At 45.8% G+C, this 24307-nt stretch overlaps 1 protein-coding gene across 5 annotated transcripts in view; it reads right to left on the reverse strand.

Moving 5' to 3' along the window:
• Nucleotides 1–619: 619 nt before the first annotated feature.
• The window catches only part of LOC115192488 (centrosome-associated protein 350), a 40083-nt gene continuing 16395 nt past the window's right edge, over nt 620–24307 (reverse strand). For 4 of the 5 annotated variants that reach the window (XM_029751053.1, XM_029751056.1, XM_029751054.1 and 1 more), the window contains exons 12-37: nt 22386–23323; nt 22122–22284; nt 21738–21880; nt 21448–21640; nt 17840–18060; nt 17580–17743; nt 17291–17401; nt 16898–17038; nt 16547–16734; nt 16228–16391; nt 15871–16070; nt 14681–14868; nt 14347–14434; nt 14080–14232; nt 13709–13866; nt 10205–10449; nt 9774–9961; nt 8203–8338; nt 7573–7733; nt 7337–7473; nt 7169–7251; nt 5295–7072; nt 3848–4306; nt 3625–3771; nt 3220–3342; nt 620–3089 (exon numbers count right to left, since the gene is read on the reverse strand). In XM_029751053.1, coding sequence (XP_029606913.1) covers nt 2925–3089; nt 3220–3342; nt 3625–3771; nt 3848–4306; nt 5295–7072; nt 7169–7251; nt 7337–7473; nt 7573–7733; nt 8203–8338; nt 9774–9961; nt 10205–10449; nt 13709–13866; nt 14080–14232; nt 14347–14434; nt 14681–14868; nt 15871–16070; nt 16228–16391; nt 16547–16734; nt 16898–17038; nt 17291–17401; nt 17580–17743; nt 17840–18060; nt 21448–21640; nt 21738–21880; nt 22122–22284; nt 22386–23323 — 6835 coding nt within the window. In that variant the 3' untranslated portion in view covers nt 620–2924. The remainder of the gene's footprint in view (nt 3090–3219; nt 3343–3624; nt 3772–3847; nt 4307–5294; nt 7073–7168; nt 7252–7336; nt 7474–7572; nt 7734–8202; nt 8339–9773; nt 9962–10204; nt 10450–13708; nt 13867–14079; nt 14233–14346; nt 14435–14680; nt 14869–15870; nt 16071–16227; nt 16392–16546; nt 16735–16897; nt 17039–17290; nt 17402–17579; nt 17744–17839; nt 18061–21447; nt 21641–21737; nt 21881–22121; nt 22285–22385; nt 23324–24307) is intronic. The other variant, XM_029751055.1, reaches the window with a different exon arrangement.

A 24307-nucleotide genomic window follows, 5' to 3' on the forward strand; every position in this document is an offset into this window, starting at 1 on the left:
AGCCCAGGACTTCCACATCTGGCTTCTTCACCTGCGGGATCGTCTGGGGGGAGGGGATGCTGAGGAGTATTTCTGTCTGTAACAAAGCCCATTTGTGGGGGAAAAAAAACTCATTCTAATTGGCTGGGCCTGGCTCCCCGTGGGTGGGTCTAAGCCCTCCCAGGCCCACACCCCTGCCCAATCATGTTAAATCTATAGATTAGATTTAACATGAATTTATTTCAATTGACTGATCTCCTTATATACACTGTAACTCAGTAATATTGAGTTATATTTTGGTTCTGAACAGTTTTATAAAAGTAAATTGTATGGGTTACATTTTCAATGTATGAGCTTTCCTGTATATTAATGCTTGTCATATTCTACTTCCACAAAATAATGACAATCAAAGGCTGAGGTGAAGAGTCAGCATTGTGATAACGTGTGGGGTATAACTCAGGGTGTAACAGGACACAGTGAGGATGTCCTGCAGTTTTGTTTATAATAATACACTTATGCAAATCACTCAAATTGGGAAAAATAATAAGGCAAAAAAAATGAAAAGGAAAACCACATTTGGCCAAACATACTTGAGGCACTGTGCTGGGCATGATTTTTGCAGGTTATAGCAGACATTTAATATTTGGAAATAAAGCTTTATTTACAATTTCAAAGTTCAATTTAGTTAAAATATATGTATACTATATACATATCTGCAATGTGAACAATGTTTATTTTACAAAAATCTTCCAGGTTCAGTGAGTCAGATCCAACAGGGAACTGTTCTAGTATATTTACACCCCATAAAACAATTTACAAGTCTAGTGTACCTGCATCCCTGACAGTAGTACATTCTAAATATTCACTTTAAAAGATGCAAAAAGATCTCTAGTGTACTCAATTTCATTATCAAACCATTGTTGCATAATATACATTTTTGCTTTGGAGTTAAAATACCCATCTTTACAGCAAGGGCCAACACAAACCTACTACAGATAGCAGTCTGAAAACTGTCTGGAGGCGTATTGGTTACATTGCAACTCAATGTTTTTCCACAAGACTACGAAGCTGGCTTGTATGATCCAAACATAAAACAATGTACCCAACCAACAAATACTGCATATTTATAAATGGGACATTACATCCACCAGCTACAATCAATTCATATTTCTCCACAGGTACAATCAATTCAGATTTGTCTCACCATTCTAGGGGAAGGTGTTGCAATACAGCCTTGTGGAAATTAATTTACTAGGTATTAAATCACATCACTATTTTCTCATTCCACACAAAATTAGGCATATCATGGAGAACTGGGTATCAAAGGGTAATGTAAAATCCAACGTCTCACAATAGACAGTTTATCTACTCCTTCTGGTAAAATAACAGCGGTGGTAAAATGCAAATTCATAATAGACGGTTAACAGTTTATTCACTCCTTCTGGTAAAATAACAGTGGTTGTAAAATGCAAATTGGCATGGAAACTACTTTCATTCCCACCATTAAGGTCACTTGTCTAACCAAAATTACAATTGACAAGCATCGCTGTGCATGGTAAATTCATTTGTACATCCCAGCATTCTTGGACTAAAGTATCTACTGATGAGAGGACAGAATAAGCCCTTGGACATTGTTGTTGAATGCTTGCACCCACACAAATTAATCAATGACTCACACTTGCTACCATGCTGCTAAAGCCATTGTGTACGTGACGAATGGAGAGAACACTAGGTTCCATTGCAGTAAATCAGAAGTGCATCATCAGTGACATACTATATTTACCTACTATAAATGGCATTTGAGTCATGCTACCTTAGAACCATTAGAAATGCAATACTGACAGTCTGTGAGCAAAAGGCAAATGGGGGATTTCAAAAAGGTGTTCTCTGGTTAGAACTATACTTAGGTAGACACTGAACAAGGCAGAGACTGAAGTTTAACCCAGTTGGAAATATACTTTTCCTTTAGGTATTTATGAAAAGGTATGTACTGTATATGTAAATATCATTCAAAGAAAGGAGGTACATAAGAGTAGAGACATCAACTAAGGCCTGTAAATTGTGTTGTTGCTTTTGAGTGCGGCAATTCATAATCATACAGAACAAAAAGAGGCACTTTAACCGAATCAGGTAAAAGGCTAATTTTAAGGCTTGAATCCAGCGTGACAGGCTGGTTTCCAATCTAACCAGGTAGAACCTCTAGGCATCTGTTTTCATTGCCAATACACTAGTTACTAGGCAAAAATATGGAAGAAAAAGGACAGTGTTTAAACCCATCAATTACTAATATTTGGATTCTTAAATATTAAATACAAAAAGGTAGATTTTAATTTATTTTTCACTCACTCCCTATACAATGTATTGCCATTTCTACATTCACATTTCTTTTTGTGCTTTGTTATTTCATCATTCTTTTACAAAATGCTCAAATAATCTTTGTTTTGAAACCTGTTAACAGCAAGTTTGCTTTCAACAACAAAACCATAATCAAATAATTTCCATACAATAAATAGCACAATACAAAAGGCAAAATATTTCATTTTTATACAATCTGATAACCCCAATGACTTCCACACTTTATATATAATCTTCTCATCTTCACCTGTTATTAGATGACCCAGAATGCTCCTCAATACTGTCTTGAGTTCATGAGCCATGGAACAGTCAATTTAGCAGCATTGATGGATTTAATGGGAAACGAGATCCACTCCATCTTTGACTGGACATGAACAGGGGAGCCAGCATGGGAGGCTTTACGTGTTGGTTGAAGGCTGGATCAAAGATGTTTGGTGTAAGACGTGGTAGATCCACAATTAGCTAGTCCAAAGCTGTGTTGCAAAGGGGTACCAGTTTGACTGAAATGAAGGCATCTGGAGATCATTGGCACGTTGGCTGTGGGAGGGACTGTCTGGTGGAAGATGGGTTTACAATGGAGGCTTAAAAGCTCAGGAAAGGGCTCTTTTCAATCTCTTCTCCTGAATTTGTGTGAGAACTTCTGCTGTGTCTTTTATCAACGCATCAAAGATACCGTCAGCCAACTGCATCTTGACATAGAGCTCATCCTCATCATAGTTCACCCACTGAGACTCTTCCTCATGAAGCTCCTGGACCTGAAAATGCACACAAGACATCTCACTACTAGAAAATACAATTTACATTAGTTGGGTAATTCATAAAATAAAAGGACCTCTTGAATTCAGAACGAGTCACTCCTAAAGCTTCACTGTTTAATGCTCTTACCAGAATATGATCTACTCGATCCCGTTTTTTCCTTCCGAATTTCAGCATCTTCTGCCAATCTCTTTTCTGGTTCAGGTCTTTCTTCAGGCTATACAGTTTCAACACCTCTGTGGTGATGAACGCCTGGAAGACGAGAATTTACTTTAGATGGCACCATAAGCATGGCATATGTAACAAGAGTTAAGAATGTGGCGTAAGCTCACTCCACAGCTAGCTTGAAATGTTGCCAATGGAGCCATCGATATAGAGCTTTTCCTATAGCTCAATTGCTTGGTATGTTGTCAAGGAGGGCGGTCACATGTGTGTTGCGAGCAGAACATCACTCGTTTGAGCCTGGTATGGAACAGGGACAGTGGAGGAAGCTATACTGTTAGCAGCACACTGACGTCGGTTTCACATACACACCTGAACTCTGGTGATGTCGCCAGGGCTCTTTACTCTATGGAAGTAGGAGGAGTTCATGCGTCGAGGCTTGACCCACTGAGGCTGATGGGCGTTAGGATCCTCCGCAAAGATCTCCTGGATGATCTCCCATGTTAAGTCATATACAGCCTGCAGATAGTAAGCAAATGTCAGTGGATACATTTCAATACATGAAATGGGTCATCTCTTTTCAATGTGTCCTTACCTGTCTGTAGCTGCGAACACATTGACTTTCTCGATCCTTGCCCTTGCCATCGCATCCCAGGAACTCCTCTGAAGGCTTAGGGACTGGAAGCCCAGTGAGGGTCTGTGTGCCCTGGCCCAGTTTACATTGGTTCCAGATCTCCTGGGTGGCAGTGTCGACCAGCTTCTCCACCTTCGGGGCGGAGTGGGGCACCACCATGGCAGGCTGCTCAGGGAGCTTGGGCTGCCGGGGCAGCTCTGGTCTGGGTGGGGTCTTCACCTGGTCAGCCAAGCTTACTGACAGCCCCTCCTCCTGCTGTTGTTTCCGTTTTTGCTGCTCTCTACGGGAGCTGAGGCCATAGTCCTCATCGAACCAGTCCTGCTCATCCCCTAGTTCATCCAGCAGCTCCCGGTTCAACTCCAGCTCAGCCAGACGCTTGGTCAACTCTTCCTGACCACTAGCCCCCAACACTGGACTCTCCTATGGATACAGAGTAAGGACAAGAGTCACTAAGTGAAAACCCTAAGAAAATCTAAGAAAGTTTTTAATTCTACTGACATAAATATTTACAGAACAGAAGAAAACAGAGCACCAAATTCAATTGGATATACACAGAGTGTACAAAACATTAAGAACACCTTCCTAATACTGAGTTGCACAACCTTTTGCCTTCAGAACAGCCTCAATTCATCAGGGCATGGACTCTACAATGTGTCCCACAGGGATACTGGCCCATGTCGACTCCAATGCTTCCCACAGTTGTGTCAAGTTGGCTGGATGTCCTTTGGGTGGTGGACCATTCTTGATACACACGGGAAACTGTTGAGCGCGAAAAACCCAGCAGGGTTGCAGTTCTTGATACAAACCAGTGCGCCTGCTACCTACTATCATACCCCCTTTCAAAGGCACTTCAATATTTTATCTTGCCCAGCCACCCTCTGAATGGCACACATACACAATCCATGTCTCAATTATCTAAAGGCATAAAAATACTTCTTTAACCCATATCCTCCCCTTCATCTACATTTAACAAGTGACATCAACAATGGATTATAGCATTCACCAGGATTCACCTGGTCAGTCTGTCATGGAAAGTACAGGTTTTCATAATGTTTTATACACTCAGCGTAGTTGCATGTTGGTCAAAGTTGTTGTTTGACCTTTGGACTCAAACAAATCCACAAAAAGGGTATTTTGAGGTCAAATCAACTCTGGATGGTTATCAGCAGTGCTGCTAAGCTCAATTATTGCTCCATTCCCCTACAGCAATGTCATCAGTTCTGTTTAATCATTTACTAAGACAAATCAGCTCTTTGAAGTACTTTAGCTGAAAATATCATCATTTATAAATGAAATGCATTACACATGATGTGATTGCAGGTTATCACATTATCTGAAGAAAATACTGTATGTTTAAACACTTCGAACATTTACTCTATAACGGTCTTAAAATGGGATCAAAACTCACCGGCCGGTTACAGAGTTCTGGAGACGACACTTGCTCCTCTTGGTCTCCATCTAGGAAGAAGGGCAGACCATCTCTCTGTGCCACAACGTGAGCTTGGGAGACCGTTTCCCTACCCTCTTCATTAAAAAGGTCATCTTTCATTTGATTAAGAGCTGATATCTTCTCTTCTTTGGCCTTTTTGATCTGTGCGAATTGCTTCACAGCGTCTTTCATGAAGTTGTTGAGGAGCTTATCTGCAAAAGCACTGAGGGTGTCTTTCCCCACGGTCTGCTCTGGAGTAGATTTCTGATGGGCATCTAGGCCATTGCTCTCAATGATGGTAGAGGTCTCATCAAGAGTTATCTTACGGTCTATGTCAGTGATGAAGAGACTGGTAGGTACATCTTCAAAGTCCAGAATGATGGTCTTGGTTCTTTCATTGGACATTGAATATTCTCCCTCTTTGAACTCATGTAAGTTTATCAAGTTTGTCTGGTGTTCAGCTGAATCATCATTCACATCAGTAGGTCCGTTGTCTCCAGAACGATAACTCTGAGATACACCCCCTCTTTTATTTTGCAGACTGCTTTCATGCATTTTCTCCTCAAAGTTGCATTTCTTTGGCTCGTTTTCAGATTGGTCGTCAAGGAACGAGTCCTCGTCCTCTGTGGTGTCCACGTCGATCTCAAACTTCTCTGGCATACGGGAGATCTTGTCCGGAGGAGCGAAGATGCCATGGTCGTCCTCACACTCAAAGTACACCACCCCATCGTAGGTGCCATTGTTGCTTCCTTCAGACTTGTCCAGCTCCACTCCAGCCCAGAAGCCGTTGGCAAAGCTGGCGTGGCCCTTGAATCTAAGCGTACCAGGCTGGACGTTGCTCACTAAAACCCTGTCTCCAATGGTGAAGTTAGGCATTTCATCCAGTGCTGGTGAAGGTGGGGTCTGGGAAGGGGAGATAGTTGGGGAGCGGTTTGAACTAATGACCTGGGAATCCTTGGTTTGGCTCTGCAGGTCAAGAAGTCTTTCAGAGCGAGGACTGCCACCAGTAGCTCCAGATCTTCCACTCAGCTCCTTACCGATCTCCTCCTCACTACTGCAGAAGGGTGACCTGCTGTGGGAAGCCTCTCTGGTCTCTTGGTGGGATGGTGAGGTAGGTTTGGAGCCTTGGTTGTCCTCCCTGAGTGACGACTCCACTGAGAATTCAAAGTCTTCATGATAACCATCAGCTGAAGGAGGAGAGGCATCCTTACCCTTGGCTGAAAAGTCACCCTTTGATGACAAGACATCAGACTCAGGGGTGTAGGATCGCTCTTTGATGGGGGATGGTGACTTAGCAGATTTCTCATCAACATCAAGACTGCTTATCAGGGAAATCCCTTGTTCTCCTTTCTCTGAGGAAACATGTTCTGACAGAGAATGGTGCTGCTGGGAAGCTGGGCTGTGCCCTAGGTCAAGTTTGAGTAGATGGTCAAAGTGACGGTCTTCAGAGCGTGACTGAGTGTGCTCAGATCCTTCAGACTTCACAGAGTCCAGCTCCTCCATGACCTCTGACCGGTGGCTAGAGACGACACGCTCATCCCCAGAGTCAGTAGCCTGTGGCCTGGCTGGCTCCCTCAGGGGGAGTGCCCCCTCAGAGGGCTGCCTGGGGAGAGGCTCGGGGGACAGCAGGCCCCTCAGACCGTTGGTGTGCTCTGGACTCCCATACACTGGAGTTGGGGTGACAGTAGGGGGGTCCTCGTCTGAGGACTCCTCATACCATGCTGAATATTTACTGAGCCCAGATGTTGTGAGGTCATCTGACAACAAAACATGGAACAACTTGTGTTATCATCACAGTATGGGCACAAATGTCAACGTGGAGAAATATACACTTCTTGACATGCACAACCCACCTCGTTCAACTGGAGAATGTGGAAGTGTCTTCTCAGCTTTCTCTGAGTCAGAGACAACCTTCCAGTTTATGCCGGTTTCAGGTCTGGAGAGGAAAAAAACATGTTTAGATGAAGATGGACCAATTCATCAGTTTGTGCAACATACACATAGTTAGTGCGCTAGTGTACCTGTAAGGAGGTGGCGGTTTAATCTTGGGCTTCTCTGTGGCTGAGGTGGGGGCCTTGATCTGAGGCTTGGCAGCAGGTGTTGAGTCCGGTTCCTTATTCAACTCAGTCTCGGTCTTCTCAATGAAGTCATTGTAGGACTAGACATAAGGAAAGAAACAAAGCCCAAAGTAAGTCACTGTTCTTGTTATTGCTCATTGAATGGAGCAGGGCAGGCGAGGATTCTGACATACACTGACCTCCAGCTGCTTCAGTAGGCTGGCCTCCTGGGCTTTCAGACGCTCTTTGTGCCTCTTCTTCTGCTCCTTCTTCAGCTGGTACACCACAGACTTGCGTTTGCGCAGCTCCTCTTTGAGGGCACGGATACGGCTCTCGATGTCGCTCTGATCCGACATCGGCTCTGTGTGACACAATAAGTATGGTTAGAATGCTAAATCCATGCCAGACTGATTAGTATAAAGTAATCCAACTTAGAACTACTGTACTCAAATTCTCAGAAAGGGGAGTAAATATTTATTTATTTGCGGTTTGTCCATACGGACATTCATAGGCTACTCCAAAAATGCATGCACATGTTAGTGATAAAATCTGATGATTGAAATGTCCACTATAATAGCACAACAGAACCAGCAACGACAGTTTAAAGACTATGACTGTAGCTCAGTGACGGCTGGGAAGCTTCCATACTCCCATAACACAACTAAGCAGGTTGAGTGTCAGGGAACTGCACGCATAATCCTTTTCTTACGGCATCACATTATGCCTGCAGTCAGTCCTCTTTCGACTCTGCTTTTCAACAGCTCTAACAGGAAATAAAAATGATGTCCCGTTTTGGAGGCCCTACTGCTCCAGAGAGGGGACCAACTCACCTGTGTGTGTGCTAGAGGGAGTGTCAGCGGCCTTGGGGTTGTGGCTGGAGGTCCTGGAGGAGGAGCAGAGCTGCATCTTGCTGCTGCTGCCCTCTGGGTGTGTGTTAATGCTGAGGCTGGCTTTTGGTGAAGGAGACTGTACAACAGAGGAAAAGGATAGGGCCCAAGGGGAATTCAGGACAGTCTCACATTCACCACAACAGCATGCCACAAACTAACTAACTAACTAACCAAGACACACCAAAACTCACACACACACACAAAAACAAACACACTCAAACGGGAAGTGTCTCTAATGGTACATGCACAGATGCCTTTCTATGACATTTAGACTTGAGTGTTTCTGCTTACATCCCATTTGCATGTGGCTTCTAAATTCCTGAGACGATTTAAATAACCCCAAATAACTATAGTGACATCTAGCTCCATAAAATGAGCTCACAGGAGTGAATGAAAGAAGTGATTTTTTAAAGTGTTTTCTTCTTTACCCAATAGGGCAGTTAATTAATAATACTCAATGTCACACTCAAATAACAATCAAGAAACACATGAACTTTGCACAAGGAAAGTGACAATTCCCTGAAAGAAGCAACTGAGTCTGGACCCTGGACAAAGGCCTACATTCACTGAGCTGCGTAAAGCCTCGTCCCCCTCTGGAGGCTGAAAAGATTTGGCACGAGCCCCCAGATCCTCAAAAAGTTCTACAGCTGCACTATTGAGAGCATCTTGACTGGCTGCGTTACCGCTTGTTATGTCAAGTGCTCGGCATCCGACCGTATTGCGCTACAGAGGGTAGTACGTGCGGCCCAGTACATCACTGAAGCCGAGCTCTCTGTCATCTAGGACCTCTTAACCAGGCGGTCAGACGAAAGCCCTAAAAATAATCAGACTCCAGCCAACCAAGTCAGTCTGTTCTCTCTGTTACTGCACGACAAGTGTTACCACAGCGCCAAATCTGGGACCAAAAGGCTCCTGAACAGCTTCTACCCCCGAGCCATAAGACTGCTCAACAGTTCATTAAATGGCGACAGGGATTTTTTCCTTTTCACCCCCTACCCACATGTACATAGTACTTCAATCACCTAACCAAACCTACAATTCCCCTCAATCTATCACTCCAATTACCTCGTACTCCAGCACACTGATTCATTACCGATACGGCTTATATTTTATTGTGTTACTATTTTCTTTTTATCTATTTGTTAATTTTCTTACTGCATTGTTGGGAAAGGGCATCGTAAGTAAGCACTTCACGGTAAAGTGTACACTTGTTGTATTCGGCGCACGTCACAAATTAAATTTGATGGGAAGAGCGCTAACCAAGTCTCACTTTGTTCTCAGGAGGGATAATACTTGGAGCATGCTCGTTGACAGATTCTGTTAACTCATAAAAATCCCTGCACAGCCCCTCCATCTACACTCAGGACTTAGACTCCCCCTCTGTGAGCAAGGGGGGGGGAGACGACAATAAAATGATCTATTCTTATTGAAGGGTTCATAAACAAATGTAATCAATGTATTTCTACTGTAGTAAAAGATAACATGACATCACAACATGCACAGGGCCTTACTCTCTTGCTCGCAGAGGGGGAGTCTAAGTCCTGGGTGTAGATGGAGGGGCTGTGCTGGGTGGAGGGCAGCTCAGAGACAGAGCCAGGCTGATCAGTGGAGGGGATGTCTGGCTGCTGGGACCCAGACAGCTCTGTGTGCACGCTGGAGCCAGTCACTACTGGGGAGCAGTCACCCTCACTCAGAGAGTCTGAGGAGAGACATACACAAAGGTCAAGGGGCAAGAGCAGATGAATACACCTGCAGCCTCAAACATGGATATACAGCTAGCTGTACGATGTTCTCTCACTCATAAAAAGTATACGACACAAGGCAAGCAAACTCATACCTGATAACAGGCAATAAACAGAAACTACTGCATACTACAGCATGTGCTTATTTCATCTCATACAATAGGCCTATAGCTCAGTGTCTGTCAACAGTGGTCTCTCACCTCTGTCAGTTTTTCCCTCAGGGTCGTGCTGACCGGAGCTGGCATTGGGGCCGGCGTTGGAGCAGTCTCTGTGATCTGACCTCTGGTCTCCGTCTCTAGGACGCTCTCTGTCCCAGGCAGCCAGGGCCTGCTTCTCCATCCGCCTCACCTCAGCCTCCTCAGCATCCAGCCTCTGCTTCCACTCCAGCAGCTCCTCCGCGTGCCTCCGCCGATGCATCAGACCCTGCTCCCGCTTGGTCAGGAACCTGGTGGTGGGGAGGACAGGAGGAAGGGAGAGAAAGCACAAAGAATGGTAGGTGCTGTTGGTGTGAGAAGCAGTGAAATGATTGCAACGTCGCAGAAGCTAGTGGAGTCATCAGCAGTCCAACCAGTCAACCCAACCACCCCCTGCCCATCTTCCCTGCAAACGCAAAACCTCCGGGATGGTCCACACACACAAACCATCCGAACCATGCTTACCTCAACAGACATGGTTTCATTTTGACACCATAGTGCACAAGTCATCCAAACTCTTCCCCCAACAACAGAGTACAAACATTTGATCAAAATGGATAAAACAGGCACAAAGTGTAGTAGTCAGGTTCAATCAGTTGGTTTGACCCCAGGGCTTAACATCACTGTAGGACACCCCTCAAAACATCAGTCAAAGACCACCAAGGGTTAAAAAAAAACCACATTGCAGAATATAGGTCAAAATGTCTATGGGTGTAACTTCGACATGAATTCTACACAACACAAGAGTCAAAATGCATTTCCCATGTATACTGCTGAGAGAAAATACTTTCAAAATTGTTTCTCCATTGCTTTGATTTATAATGTACATTGAAAAGAACTGGTTCCTTATGCACTGCAAGTTAATCAGCTATTTTGCATGTTGACTATAATTAGTAGAAGTGCCAGACAGTACTGTGTTTGCTTGTCTCTCTTTCGCGCACTAGTACGGCTTTGGGTTAGACTGTGCTCCCAATTCTATTAAGCCCACTTGCAATACATACTCATTAGCCCATCACAAGCAACAGTTACCCAATCAGGAACGTCAGTGAAGATTTACTGGGCTCATTGAACAGATTTAAAACCCTGTATCACAGCTAAAGCACCGGCCAAAGGCACTGCCTCTTTTTCATGGACGGTGTGTAGCCTAATATCTTATAATTTACTCTTATGGACTTTTCTTCAACAAAAGTAGTGAGTGGCATGAATATGAGAAAGTCATGCAGATCCTGATTCAGTCACTCTGAATGAGAGTTAAATGAGCACCTCAAAGCAACACCACAGAGATCGGAGAGCTCTCGCTGTTCAATGAGAGTCTCGTTCAAATCAGGCCAACTGTATTAAAAGGAATATGACCTTTGACCTTAGCAGACCAAAGTGAGGTCATATCATTACTGGCAAAAATGCCTAGTTTTTTCACTTGTTGTTGAATTTCTGTGCCCCTTCATGCATACGGTAGTGAACGTACATGCAATGCCTGATGACTGGTTTGTGTTGCCAACAGGATGGCATTGGGTGTTATTCAAGCTTTCAGATCACACTTCCTGGAAAAATAAGGAAATGGGGAGGCGGGAGCTGAACATAAGCATGGCCCTTGGGACAGAGGGCAGAGAAGGATAGGCAGCAGTGAGAGGCGAGAGCAGCACTGTACCTGACCAACTGGATGTAGATAAACAGCTGGAGGTAGGGGAAGCAGAAACTGCAAGATGCCCAGTGGTGGGCCATAAACGGAGAGAAGCAGTAGTGAACAGGAGAGCAGTGTTTACAACCAAACAAAGCAATGACACGACACAGGAAAAAACCCACAAAATATGAGTTGGAGAATGACAAAACAGCCACATAGAGAGAGAATAGTGATTAAGCATGTGCTTTATTGCACTGGATGTTTCATGGGTTCATTCAAAGAGAAGTGATGTAGTTAATCTGCCAGGGTTTTGTGTTGGTGGCAGAGCTTAAAGGGGTATTAAAATTCAGCCCTTTTCATCAGGAGTTAGCCAGGGCATGGCAAGATGTGCATGTTCGTCTTTGGAGCTGGACTCCAATAAAGAGCAGGTGTGTAGGAATGTGCAGCCATGTGTGAATGTGTGCGGCGGTGCCAGAGAAGAGCTAGGCGTGACTGATAAATTATAATCCTAAAAGGTTAAGAGGGAGGCCTTTGTCTCATGTTGCACCTCAGAAGACATAATGCTTCTCCTTAATTAAATGCACTGGGTGGAGGAATTTGCGAGATTAGATTATTTTAGCAAAGAGTTGCAAATGTAGTGGTGGGTGATAATTGTTCGTGTTTAAGTACTGGTAACTAAAACTTGATTTAGGCTTTACTAAACTAAAACACTGGCTAAATCACACATTAACCTTCACTATGATCCACAACAACAACACTAGAGCATTATTAAAAGAGACAGTGTTAACATTTTGAAATGGCAGGTTGTTAGAAGACCAATGCAAGCAAGCAGACAGAGGCGTAGCTCCAAGGAGCTTGTTAGTTCCCTACAAAAAATAAAGTCTAGGCTCAAATTGACAGTGACCTCCCACTTTAAGCTGTGATATTGGGTACATTCAATTGATGTTTTTTTGGTAGATTATTCAATTTAAAGAATCATTCGCTCTCGGCCTACAATTAGTACTGATCACGTTGCTACTGAACGAAAGTTACAAATCCTTAAACACCACAACAACTGAACGTTTGTTAGGACCTGTACTGCAGAATGTACAAGCATAAGAATGAGGTCAGTCGGTGTGCAGGTCTGGCTGTTCAACCATCGTGAGAGTCCCCCTCTAGTCACATGACCACATTGTTAAAAGACTAAAACCTGCCCTCGCTGCTTGTATGAGACACCAGACAGGCATTTTACACTACATATTTGCTCTGGTTCATATCGTACATTTTGGAATGAGTACAGAGATCGGAGAAGATGCAGTCTGAACAACTAACATGCATGTATAGCAGGCTTCCCCAACTGGCGGTTCACGAGGTGGTTTTATATGCCCCCCCCCCCCCCCCCCAAAAAAAAAAATTCTGCGCAAACGAAAACAATCTGCCCGCGGCTGAATCTAGTTGATGATCCCTGATCTATAGAGGACGTGGATCATGCTTATATTCATATCCACACCACAGAAGAATGACGGTTTCTAGTCATGCCAATCCCTCACTTTCACAAGGCAACAGCAACTTCTATCAAATGATTTTCAATAACAGAAGCTCTGAAGCTGGTACATAATTCATTGTGATTAACAAAGCAAACAGTCTTAATGATTGATATGCCCAATATGGTTTTGTTAGATCGTCAGTCCAAGACAAGTTAACAATCACACCCATAAAGATAAAGCTATCAAATATGGTAATTTCAGCTGTTTAAAAGTTGGTATAAATTGTGTCCATCTTAGTGAATCCTGTTATAAGCCCTGAAGTAGAGAAAAAAGAGCCCATGACAAAAACTTCCAATAAGACATTTTAGTTGTCATTAGAAATTTGGACAGTATAGTTAATAGGTTAATTGAAGTTTAAATTACTTCTTATCCATGTGAGAGCGCATCTTCTTGAGCTTCTGCATGATGCTGCTGGTCTCACTGCCAGACACTGAGAGGGGAGAGGCGCTGCGCACGTCCCCGTCAGTCATCGCAGCACTGGGGGATGTTGCCCCTTCGACGTGCTCCGACACTGGAGTCTCCTGTAGGACATAGATGGTCACACACACACACACACACACACACACCAGAAATGAAGAAGAGCGCAAGACCATTTTAAATCTTAATGGAACCATGCAGTATTATTTTAGACATATGCATAACACAAAGCCTCTCTTTCTGAGGATTAGCTCAATATGTCCATAAATAAGACATTCCCAGATATGAATATGACGTAAGAAGGTGGTAGTACTGACCGGTGGGGTGTCACCGGTGCCGGCACACTTGAGGCGCTCCTTCAGCTTGAGGGTGGTGTATCTCATCCTCTCTATCTCCTCCTGCTGTTTGAGCAGCAGCTGCCTCTCCTTCCTGGCTGCCCTGTTGGCCTCCTGCAGACGCTTGATCTCCGCCTGGACAAACACACACACAGACACCGACAGGGTCAAAGGTCATGGTCACTCAGCATTACAGATGGGCAGTGATGGGAGCAGGTGAGATGGGCAGAGATTTTGTTGGTTAGTTACCTGTTCCTGTTGGAGTTTCATCAGTAGGCCTCTCTGCTTCTTTCTGATGGGTGGCATCCTGTCATCCTCACCCTTGTCTCTGAGGCGCCTATGACATCAGAAAGGAGAATCAGTGAGAACACGAATGCAAAATGAGGACAGAAGTGCCTCATGCGAAAGAAATTCAACAGAACACATTAACCAAAACTAGATTCATAGTTTTGGTCAATGTGTTCTGCATGAATATCAATCGCACGTTTTCGTATGATGGAAAACCAAAAGAACTTTGGCATTAGCGGGGAATGAGACAATATTAATTCAGAAAACATGGATCCTAATAAAAGTAAACAAGTGCCTTTTCTGATGCTCCAGCCAAGCGAGCTCGGCCTTGGTCTTCTCCTTAAGGGCCTTCTGTCGCAGGCGCAGCAGGGAGCTCTGGTGGTGGGCGCGCACCTCCTCCTCCTTCATGTACTGACGCACCATGTCCATGGTGAACCTGGAGAAGCTGTCCTGTCCGCTGGAGAAGGGCATGCTGCCGTCCTGCTGCCGGGAGCGGAGCGGGGACAAAGAGTCACTAACACATCACAAAGCCTTATCAGTCAGGAAACCAGGCACACACAGAGAGCAAACAGTGGTAGATGGAAGATCACTCTGGCCACTGGTTACATGCTCCCTCCAGCTGGCAAACAAATTGAGGCGAGGGAGAGGCTGCTGGCCTTGGTGGTTGCGATATAGAATCAGTGTTGTAAATGCCAAAGTCTATCCAAAGCGCTGTCAAAACACCTGGGGCCAATGAAGGCCAAGGTATGTACAAGATCATCCCTACATGTGGCAGCCAGGTGTGACCACAACCTCTCCTAGCCGCGCCACAACCCCTCCTAGCCGCGCCACAACCCCTCCTAGCCGCACCACAACCCCTCCTAGCCGCGCCACAACCCCTCCTAGCCGCGCCACAACCCCTCCTAGCCGCGCCACAACCCCTCCTAGCCGCGCCACAACCTCTCCTAGCCGCGCCACAACCTTAACCTCTCCTCCACCTGTTGTGTTTGAAGGGACCAGGTATGGGTCGAGGAGGGAACGATACAGCCAGGCAGGGAATCACCCAGAACCCAGTTAAGTGGGGCCGGGGCACACAGAACGTTTATTGTGCCCAGGGTAGTAATGAATTGAGCAGGCTTTCCCAGTCTTTCTGATGCCATGGCCAGTGGAGCCCTTTCCAGGCGTCAGTATGGCTAGGCACAATCCCGCATACTGAACCCTTCAGAGAGGCAGGGGGCTACCACTGTGGCTTGACATTAAGAGCTAAGACAGATGCTGCTGCCAACATATTAGAGAGAAGCTATAATTTCACCATTACTGCGGTCAAAATCGGGCTAAATGTGGATAAGCATTATGCGCTGGTTACTTTAAGGAGAAACCTCCCAAAGTAAACTAGTACATTTAAGCTTTTGGATAAGTGCTAAGATTTCAGCCAGTCATTATATATTTGAGTAGTCTTGCTACTTTGCCAGCATTACAGTTATTGAGATGAGGTGGCAAACTAACCTTGGAGCTGTCCTGTGCTGTGGGGTTCTCCTGACTGGGATCCTCATCTGACTCCTCGTGAGGAACTCTCTTCTTCTCCAACACTCCACGCCGGTGAGACTCGGAGGGCAGCAGCGAGCGGAACGAACGCTCCTCAATTTCATCCTCCGTCATGGACTCGTCAAACTTCAGAGAGTACTCTGTAGCCACTGAGGCGCTGTCTGTATGGGGACAGATTGTTGGGGAGAGGAACATTGTTTTCTCTTTCTAAGAAACTTCAGGCTATTTATGCATCGTAAACGATTATTATGCATTGCCTGTTTGTGATAACGGCTCCCTTCCAATCCCACAATGAGTGCTATGAACCCCTGGCCTCACCTTTCTCATCCAGTAGGGACTGAACACTGTCACTGGGGATGGAGTCTTCAACTGCTGTATGGGCCACTGCCTCCACCACTGAGCTGTTACCCGTCTCCACCTTCCTCCTCTGTCTCTTCTCAGAGGAGGCCAGGGAGGGACTCCGGTGGCTGCTTTCTCCACCACTGGGGGGGTACAACGCAGAGAGGACAGGGGAGGGAGAAAACAAATTGCTTATCTAGCAATGCCTATAAAGTTTAACCTGACCAAACCAATTATGCTGACAAGGAGAAACATCTCCCGGGGTCTGTGCGGCACGCCACTGTGTGAATTCCAGTACCTGATGTTGGGTCTCCTGGAGGGGGTGGAGTCGGAGCGGCTGTCCAGGGAGAAGGGCTCCTCGGTCCTGTTCTTGGCAGCAGACATCTCACCCATGAAGCTCTGGTGATGCTGCCTCTGCTGGTCAAACAGGGTGCTGATGGGAGCAGCAGCAGGGTCACCGATCTGAGAACAGGCCAGCTCCGTCATCTGAGGAGAGAGCAACTAAGTCAGCAATATATCAACTGAAAGAAACTGTGTCGAGAAGCAAGAGTCTGACATTTGCAAATACATGCAACAGTGAGGAAACAAACCAAGCTCAGTGACTGGCTGTAGGGACAAGAGTGGAGAGGGAGAGCGAGAGTGTTCGGACCTCTTTGAACTGGTGGGCAGCTACGGCCGTGTAGCGTACAGACTCGGCCGGTTGGCTGATCATCTTAGCGGTGGCCTCCTGCATGCCTCCCAGAGACTGCTGCTGGGTCTGAGCCATGTCCTCCTGCAGCTCCACGTGAGCCTGCAACGACACACACACAGTTCTGTTACTGAACCACACTACAGCCTACACACGTCTAGTAAAATACCTTTCTCACACCACATGCAGTGAAGTTAGACTGAGTTCTATAAATATTCAAGGGGTTGGCAAATATGAAGCCACCCTCGAGAGGATCAACAATCTACCAAGTTGGTGCATGGTTCTAACTCTAGGTGAGAAGTATGTGGATTCTGCAGAGTAGCCCGTTCTAAATGCCAGTGCTGTGTGCAGTACCCTGGCTGCTTTTTGCCTTGTCTCCTCCAGCTGCCATTGGGTCTCCAGCGCCTCCTGCTCTGCCTTCACCTTCAACTCATGAAGGTCACGCTCGTGCCGCTGCTGCTGCGCCTGAAAAGGTTAGAGGTCAAAGGTCAGGACCTATGGAAAAAGGTGAATGAAAACCACCAGAACATGACTACATGCCAATAGCTAACATTTCAAGAGTGGAGTAGTGCCTATACTAAGCATTCATATATATAAGTGAGCACTCTCAGGTGCTCTGACTGGTGGGTTGGGCCTCCCTCACCTTGAGTATCTGGGCAAGCGAGACACTTTCCTGCTGCGCCAGAGACACGCCCCTTAACTGCTCCACGTCGCCCAGCTGGCGCACAGACTCCTCTATAGACTCCAGGTAGTGGAGCTCTGCAGACATATGCTGCTGCAACACCCCTGGGGTGTAGTGGAGCTCACCTGGACAACAGAGAGACGGATAGAAACAAAGGAAGTTGTAGATATGCAATAGAGTATGTATCAAAACGACTGAGCGGGTGTTTCTAGGTGGTATACCTGCAGCCGTGGGCTCTGCTCTGCCCCCCAGTGTAGCGGACAGGGATGAGGAGGAGCTGGGGCGGGCTGAGGAGTGAGGGCAGCCGGACCCAAGTCCAAGGATGTCTGCCCCGGCTAGGGAGGCGCTGCCTGGAGACACACGAGGAGAACTAGAGTCTGTCGGAGAGCCAGCTGGAGACGGGCTAGGGCTTCTGGGGTACTTCTTACTGTCCAAGCCCAAACTGGAACCAAGGGAAGGAAAAATAAACAATTGATTCATATGCATGCTTTCTGAAAACGTACAAACTCCCATTTGTAACTGTCAATTTAAAGAAGGCTGGATTATCGTTTGAAAAAGTGGTGGGGGAGGGGTTTGGGATTATACTTTAAACCAAGGGTGTCAAACATATTTTACCCCGCGGGTTTCATTCAGTCTTAACCAAGGTCCGGAGGGCCGAGCTTAAAATGTCCTATATTATTTCGTCGCCGTCAAAATTTGCTAAATATAGTCCCACATCCATCGCTTTTAGAATTTCCGATGCTCCCTGACTGTCTGGCATTCGAAGACTTAACAAGCTGGACAGAGTGACGAGACTATAAAATATAAGTTCATTATCATTCCTACACAGTTTTGATTAGGTTTTGGTCATTTCAATGTCAGTTGACATCGTTTTTAAACAAGTGACGTCAATAAGGGATCATAGCTTTCACCTGGTCTGTCTGTAATGGAAAGAGCAGGTGTTCCTAATGTTTTATATACTCAGTGTGTGTGTGTGTGTGTGTGTGTGTGTGTGTGTGTGTGTGTGTGTGTGTGTGTGTGTGTGTGTGTGTGATATATATCTTTTTTTTTTTAACACTCAAACCCACTGCGGACCGGATTGAATGGGCCCGGGCCGTATAGTATACGTTAAACATAACACATGGAACATTAACAACTTTGATTCAGTTCAGGTATGTGTGCTATACTGCCAGAACACTAAATTAACAAGGTGAAATGGAGAACCAGGAACTAACAGAATTAAGAAAAGGGGGCCCCAGGAAAGCAATCCTAAGACCTACAGTAGGTGAAGAAAATAACTTTCAATTAACATATTGTGCTGCTTTGAGCCAAACAAAAATGGGCAAAGTCATCTAATCATGATGATACAGTATAATGTGCTTCTGCTTCCCATCTAGAAACAGTATGGTAGACAGCAGTGCATCTCTCCTGCTCCAACTGCCATTGTACACAGGGTTTTACCTTACCAGAGAACAACTGCAGCATTAAGGATGTGATCCTGAATGTAATCGCTATCACATCAAGCAGACAGAAAGGTATGGAGAGAATCTACCACCTGGGCAAAAAAAAAAAACAATAAACACCATTGGGGAGGCTCAAATGTCCCAGGAGAAGGAGGAAAAAAACTCTCTGGCAACATGCCCATTTTGCAGTGAGGAGATTTAACAACCTCGCTGCCCAAACAAAAGAGTCAGTGTTAGGCTGCCATGAGGCAGGCTGCTATGAGGCAGGCTGCTGTAGACCCTTCAGCCACAACCAGAGCAACAGCCAAAATACTATTTTTCCCTGGCACTCTGCACTAGACTTCCTAAACACATTTGAATCATTAGCTCTTAGCCTCGATGCCCAGATCTATAGCCACAGCAAAATAAGCATTCTAGAGTGTTGAGTTAGCTAGGGCCATACGATGTGCAATTGGCGCGTCAATTTTACTTCAGGATTCCTTCTTATGTAGGCTAAGAATGAGCCTCAAATTTGCATTATCAGTCATGAAAACCACAGCCATATTATATTGTATACGTGTTTCCGACTGAATAAAAAAATGTATGTATTTGATGGCGAAGAAGAAGCATGAAGCCAAAAACTTGTTGACAGAGGCAGCTCTAGCAGGGCAGTAATTCGCCGAACGGACTTGTTGGAAAGGTGGCATCCTATGACGGTGCCACGTTGAAAATCACCGAGCTCTTCAGTAAGGACATTCTACTGCCAACGTTTGTCTATGGCGATTGCATGGCTGTGTGCTCGATTTTACACACTTGTCAGCAATGGGTTTGGCTGAAATAGCCGAATCCATTAATTTGAAGGGGTGTGTCCATATACTTTTGGTGATGTAGTGAATTTTGATAAAATGCATTGGGTATGACTAAATCCATTCACAAAAATAAATATAATTGTGTACAAAACATTAGGAACACCTTCCTAATATTGAGTTGCACCCCCCTTTGGCCCTCAAAACAGACTCAATTATTTGAGACATGGACTCTACAAGGTGTTGAATGTGTTCCACAGTGATGCTGTCCCATGTTGTCTCCAATGCTTCCCACAGTTGTGTCAAGTTGGCTTGATGTCCTTTGGGTGGTGGGCCATTCTTGATATGTGCGGGAAACTGTCGAGTAAGAAAAACCCAGAAGCGTTGCAGTTCTTGACAAACCAGTGAGTCTGGCACCTACTACCATAACCCGTTCAAAGGCAGTTGGATTTCTTTTGTCTTGGCCATTCACCCTCTGAATGGCACACATACCATCCATATCTCAATTGTCTCAAGGCTAAAAAAAAAAACTCTTTAACCTGTCTACTCCCCTTTATCGACACTGATTAAAGTAGATTTAACAAGTGACATCAATAAGGGATCACTGCCTTCACCTGGTCAGTCTGTCATGGAAAGTGTTCATAATGTTTTGTACACTCAGTGTATATAATGGGCCCCCCATTATATTGGGAACTGAACTGAAAAGACCCCATTAATTTGCTGCTCAGGCCTGACAGAGTGAGATGCATCTTAATGTTGGCAAAGAGACCCTGTAGAGAGAACACTGTGGCTGATGTGGTGTCCAAGTTTACTCCAATATTCTCTCCAGTCACTTGAAATGTGTAAATATTATGAGTGGTGGTCTTTGGAAGCCAGGGACCACTTAATAATGTATTTATTTTACCCTTATTTTACCAGGCAAGTTGACTGAGAACAGCAACGACCTGGGGAATATTTACAGGGGAAAGGGGGGATGAATGAACCAATTGGAGGCTGGGGATAATTAGGTGGCTATGATGGTGGGGTCAGATTTGGAATTTAGCCAGGACACCGGGGTTAACACCACTACTCTTATGATAAGTGCCATGGGATCTTTCGTGACCACAGAGAATCAGGACATCCATTTAATGTCCAAACCGAAAGACAGCACCCTACACAGGGCAATGCCCCCAATCACTGCTCTAGGGCATTGGGATATTTGTTTTTTGTCCAGAGGCCCTCCTACTGGCCCGCAAACACCGCTCCAGCAGCATCTGGTCTCCCACCCAGGGACCGCCCAGGACCACCCCTGCTTAGCTTCAGAGGCAAGCCAGCAGTGGATGCAGGGTGGTATGCTGCTGGCTAACAAGGAAATTGTGTCGCATACCTGAAGTGAGACTGTACAGTGAAACAAATAGACCAGAAACTCATGTAATTGAAAGAGGCATTGTGCCCATATGCCTGCAATAATATCCCCACACAAATGTGCTCAGAGATTGTAAGACAACCAAGAAGCTCAGGAAGGAAGGAAATACCAGTAATCACTGAAGGTCAAGGAGGATATTCAAGCTCTTGGGAATTCCCCTGGGCCCCTCAGAAGTGGTCTGGGCTGGAATGCCTTACCTGCAGTGTAAGTAGCCCGAGGCGCCCCCTAGTGTACTGTCAGTGTACACGCTCTTCACCAGGCTGTGGATGGAGCTTCTCTCAGAGGCTGAGCCTCCTCGTCTTGAGTCTCTAGACAGGCTCTCCGACCCCGGAGAGCAGGGGCTCCTCTGCTCCTCCACCAGAGTGGCATCACTCTTGTCTGAAGCAGCGCCTAAAGAGATGGGAGACACTTACACTAGTAAGAAACTGTCACTTGGCTGCATGATTTCAGGGGAAGTGGTTCTTTTATTTTGTGGGGAGAGTCTCACCCTTTTTCACTGAGCCCTTTGAGTGAGGTGACGATACTGGAGTGGAGCCTGAGGAGTGATGGGATGGCAGGTCTATAGTCCGGGTGTCATAAGGGGACCTGCGACTCATCAACTCGTCATATTGACTGTTCCCACTGGTGATGCTGCAATGAGACGTCGAGATAAAAGATGGTTTAAGACCCACATCATGTGCATCATACCACCACAGACTACTAAAACAACAACTCACATCTGTTGAGGTGAACTCCTAGCCAGCCATGTGACGACAGTGCCACCTTGTGGTCGGGTTCCCGTCATTTTTACAGGATTTTCAAATGTTTTAATTGCATGAGAGGTATTCAGAAAGCAACACCCAGTCATGTAACAGTGTACAAACCACTTTACCTGCATCCGTTGTATCCTTTCTTAGACAGGCTGCTCCCGCCACCGCTGCTACGGGACGACACAAAGTCATCCTCATACACTGGTGCCACATCCGCCGAGCTGGCTGCAGACAGGCCACAACGCACAGCAGGGGAGCTCCTGTCTGCTCGCTCCTCTCCTCCAACTGCAGGGAGAAGCCAGAGGAACAGACGATGGGTTAAACATTCGTTCTTCATTCAAAACACTTCTATGGATAGGGTTGGGTGTGTATATGTTTTGGCTAACCCTTGGTGTGGTTGTGCAGGTGGTTCTTCGTGAAGATGTTGATGACGCTATGAGGACTTCCCTTGGTCAGTTCCTCCCATGGGCCTCGGCTGCGGTCCCGTGTCTGAGAGAAGGGGAGGGTGCTGAGGGCTGGGTACTTCTCTGCCGCTCTCTGGAAGTGAGAGATGGGCTGGAAGCCCTCCCTCTGGCCCGCACAGAAGTCCAGTGACCCGAGACGCTCTGCTGGTTTGGGGACCCTCTTTATGGGCGTGCGGGGGCTCTCGTTGCCCTCCGACAGGCTGCCCTCGCTCAGCAGTGGGCCCTCACTGATGGAGTCACCGCTGGAGTCATGGCGCTTGGTCTTCCCCGGTACCTCAGGGTGCTCCTCCGGCATCTTATGGGAGCCGAGGCCTGGGGATGTGTGGGGCCTGCTGCCTGAAGCAGAGGCCCCGCCTCTCTGTTCCCTGAAGCTGTGCAGGTTGCCCACCCCTGGGAGAGCTCCGTTGTATGTGCTCTGGCCAGCACTCAGGAGCCTCTGGATTCTCAGGGACAGCTCGTCAGCAGCATCAGCGCTCTCTCTGACCAATGGGCTCACAGGCTTGGCCCAGCAGCCGTCGTCTTGAGGCTGAAGATGGGTCAGACCGGTAAGATCCATGTCCCTAGCACAGCCATAGTTGATCCCTGCGCCGGCCAGTTTCCGCGCTTCACTCTCTATGTGGGTAGACAGTGATGCGGCTGTGGCTTTCATGACCTCAATGCGGTTCATCTTGGTCTTGTTAGCTGCTCCTGTGAGAGTGGAGTGCTGAGGCCTGGTTCCCCTCACCCCAGAGCCCCCTCCCGTTTCCAGGCCCAGGGAGAAAAGCTTGTCTGTGGGGGGAGCCAGAGCACTGGAGGGTCTGACTGCAGGACTCAGACGGTCTGGCTGCAGCCACGATGGAACTCCCAGTCCCAGCTCATTCCTAAAGGAGAGAGAGTGGAGGATTAGTATTCAAATACACAATTTTTTAAACAAAGGGCTCAGAAACACTCAAAATATTGTTTTGGGGATTTACAAAGTTCTTTAGTATTATGGACCCATAAAATACTTTTAGTACAGAGCAACATTGTGCATAGGATACTATGCCAAAGGTTTAAGACACCTAAATATGCATGAAGCCATTAAAATATGTGACTTGTACAGTCTAAATAGGACTTTCTGAGAACCACCTTTGTGTTCATTGTATAAGCAAAAATTGTTCAGGGCCGAGGATCAACTCAACAAGATTCCAAGAACTGCATAGCAACGCATGAGTTTATGAACATATGCAGATGACAGTTACATACCATAATGTTTACCCTATGTGAGGACCAGACAGATATTTACAGTATCTGAAGTTACTGTTGCATCTAAACTATCACTAGAAGTACCCTATTTTATGGTTCACCGAGCATACTAGGGAAATTAGTTCTCTTGCACCTTATTTGCGGAACGATCTTCAAAATGTTCTTAAAATTTGATGTTCTGGTGCCTCTAGGGTAATTCAGAAAGTTGATTGAGGAACTTGATGAATGTGTTAGTTTTTAATGGCCATGTTTTTCTTTCCGAATGTATATTTAGATGTGTGTATTTTCTGTAATTCAGGGCTCATCTGTAAAAGAGACCTTGGTCTCAGTAGGACTCCCTGATAAAATAAAGGTTAAACAAACAAATAAAATACTGCACTATGTTCTGAAATGCTGCAATGGAAACCCGTGAAAACAGACCGTTCAGAAACTAAAGAATCCTTATTGGCTCTGTTCCTTCGCTATGAGGAGGCAATATGGCTCTATGCTTTGGTCCTCTACACTAGCCAGTGCTAATGAAAAAGGTAACATACAGTGCCTTCGGAAAGTATTCAGACCCTTGACTCTTTCCACATTTTGTTACGTTACAGGCTTATTCTAAAATTGATTAAATAAAACAA

Source organism: Salmo trutta, chromosome 4 (genome assembly GCF_901001165.1).
Source record: "Salmo trutta chromosome 4, fSalTru1.1, whole genome shotgun sequence".
Lineage (NCBI taxonomy): Eukaryota > Metazoa > Chordata > Actinopteri > Salmoniformes > Salmonidae > Salmo > Salmo trutta.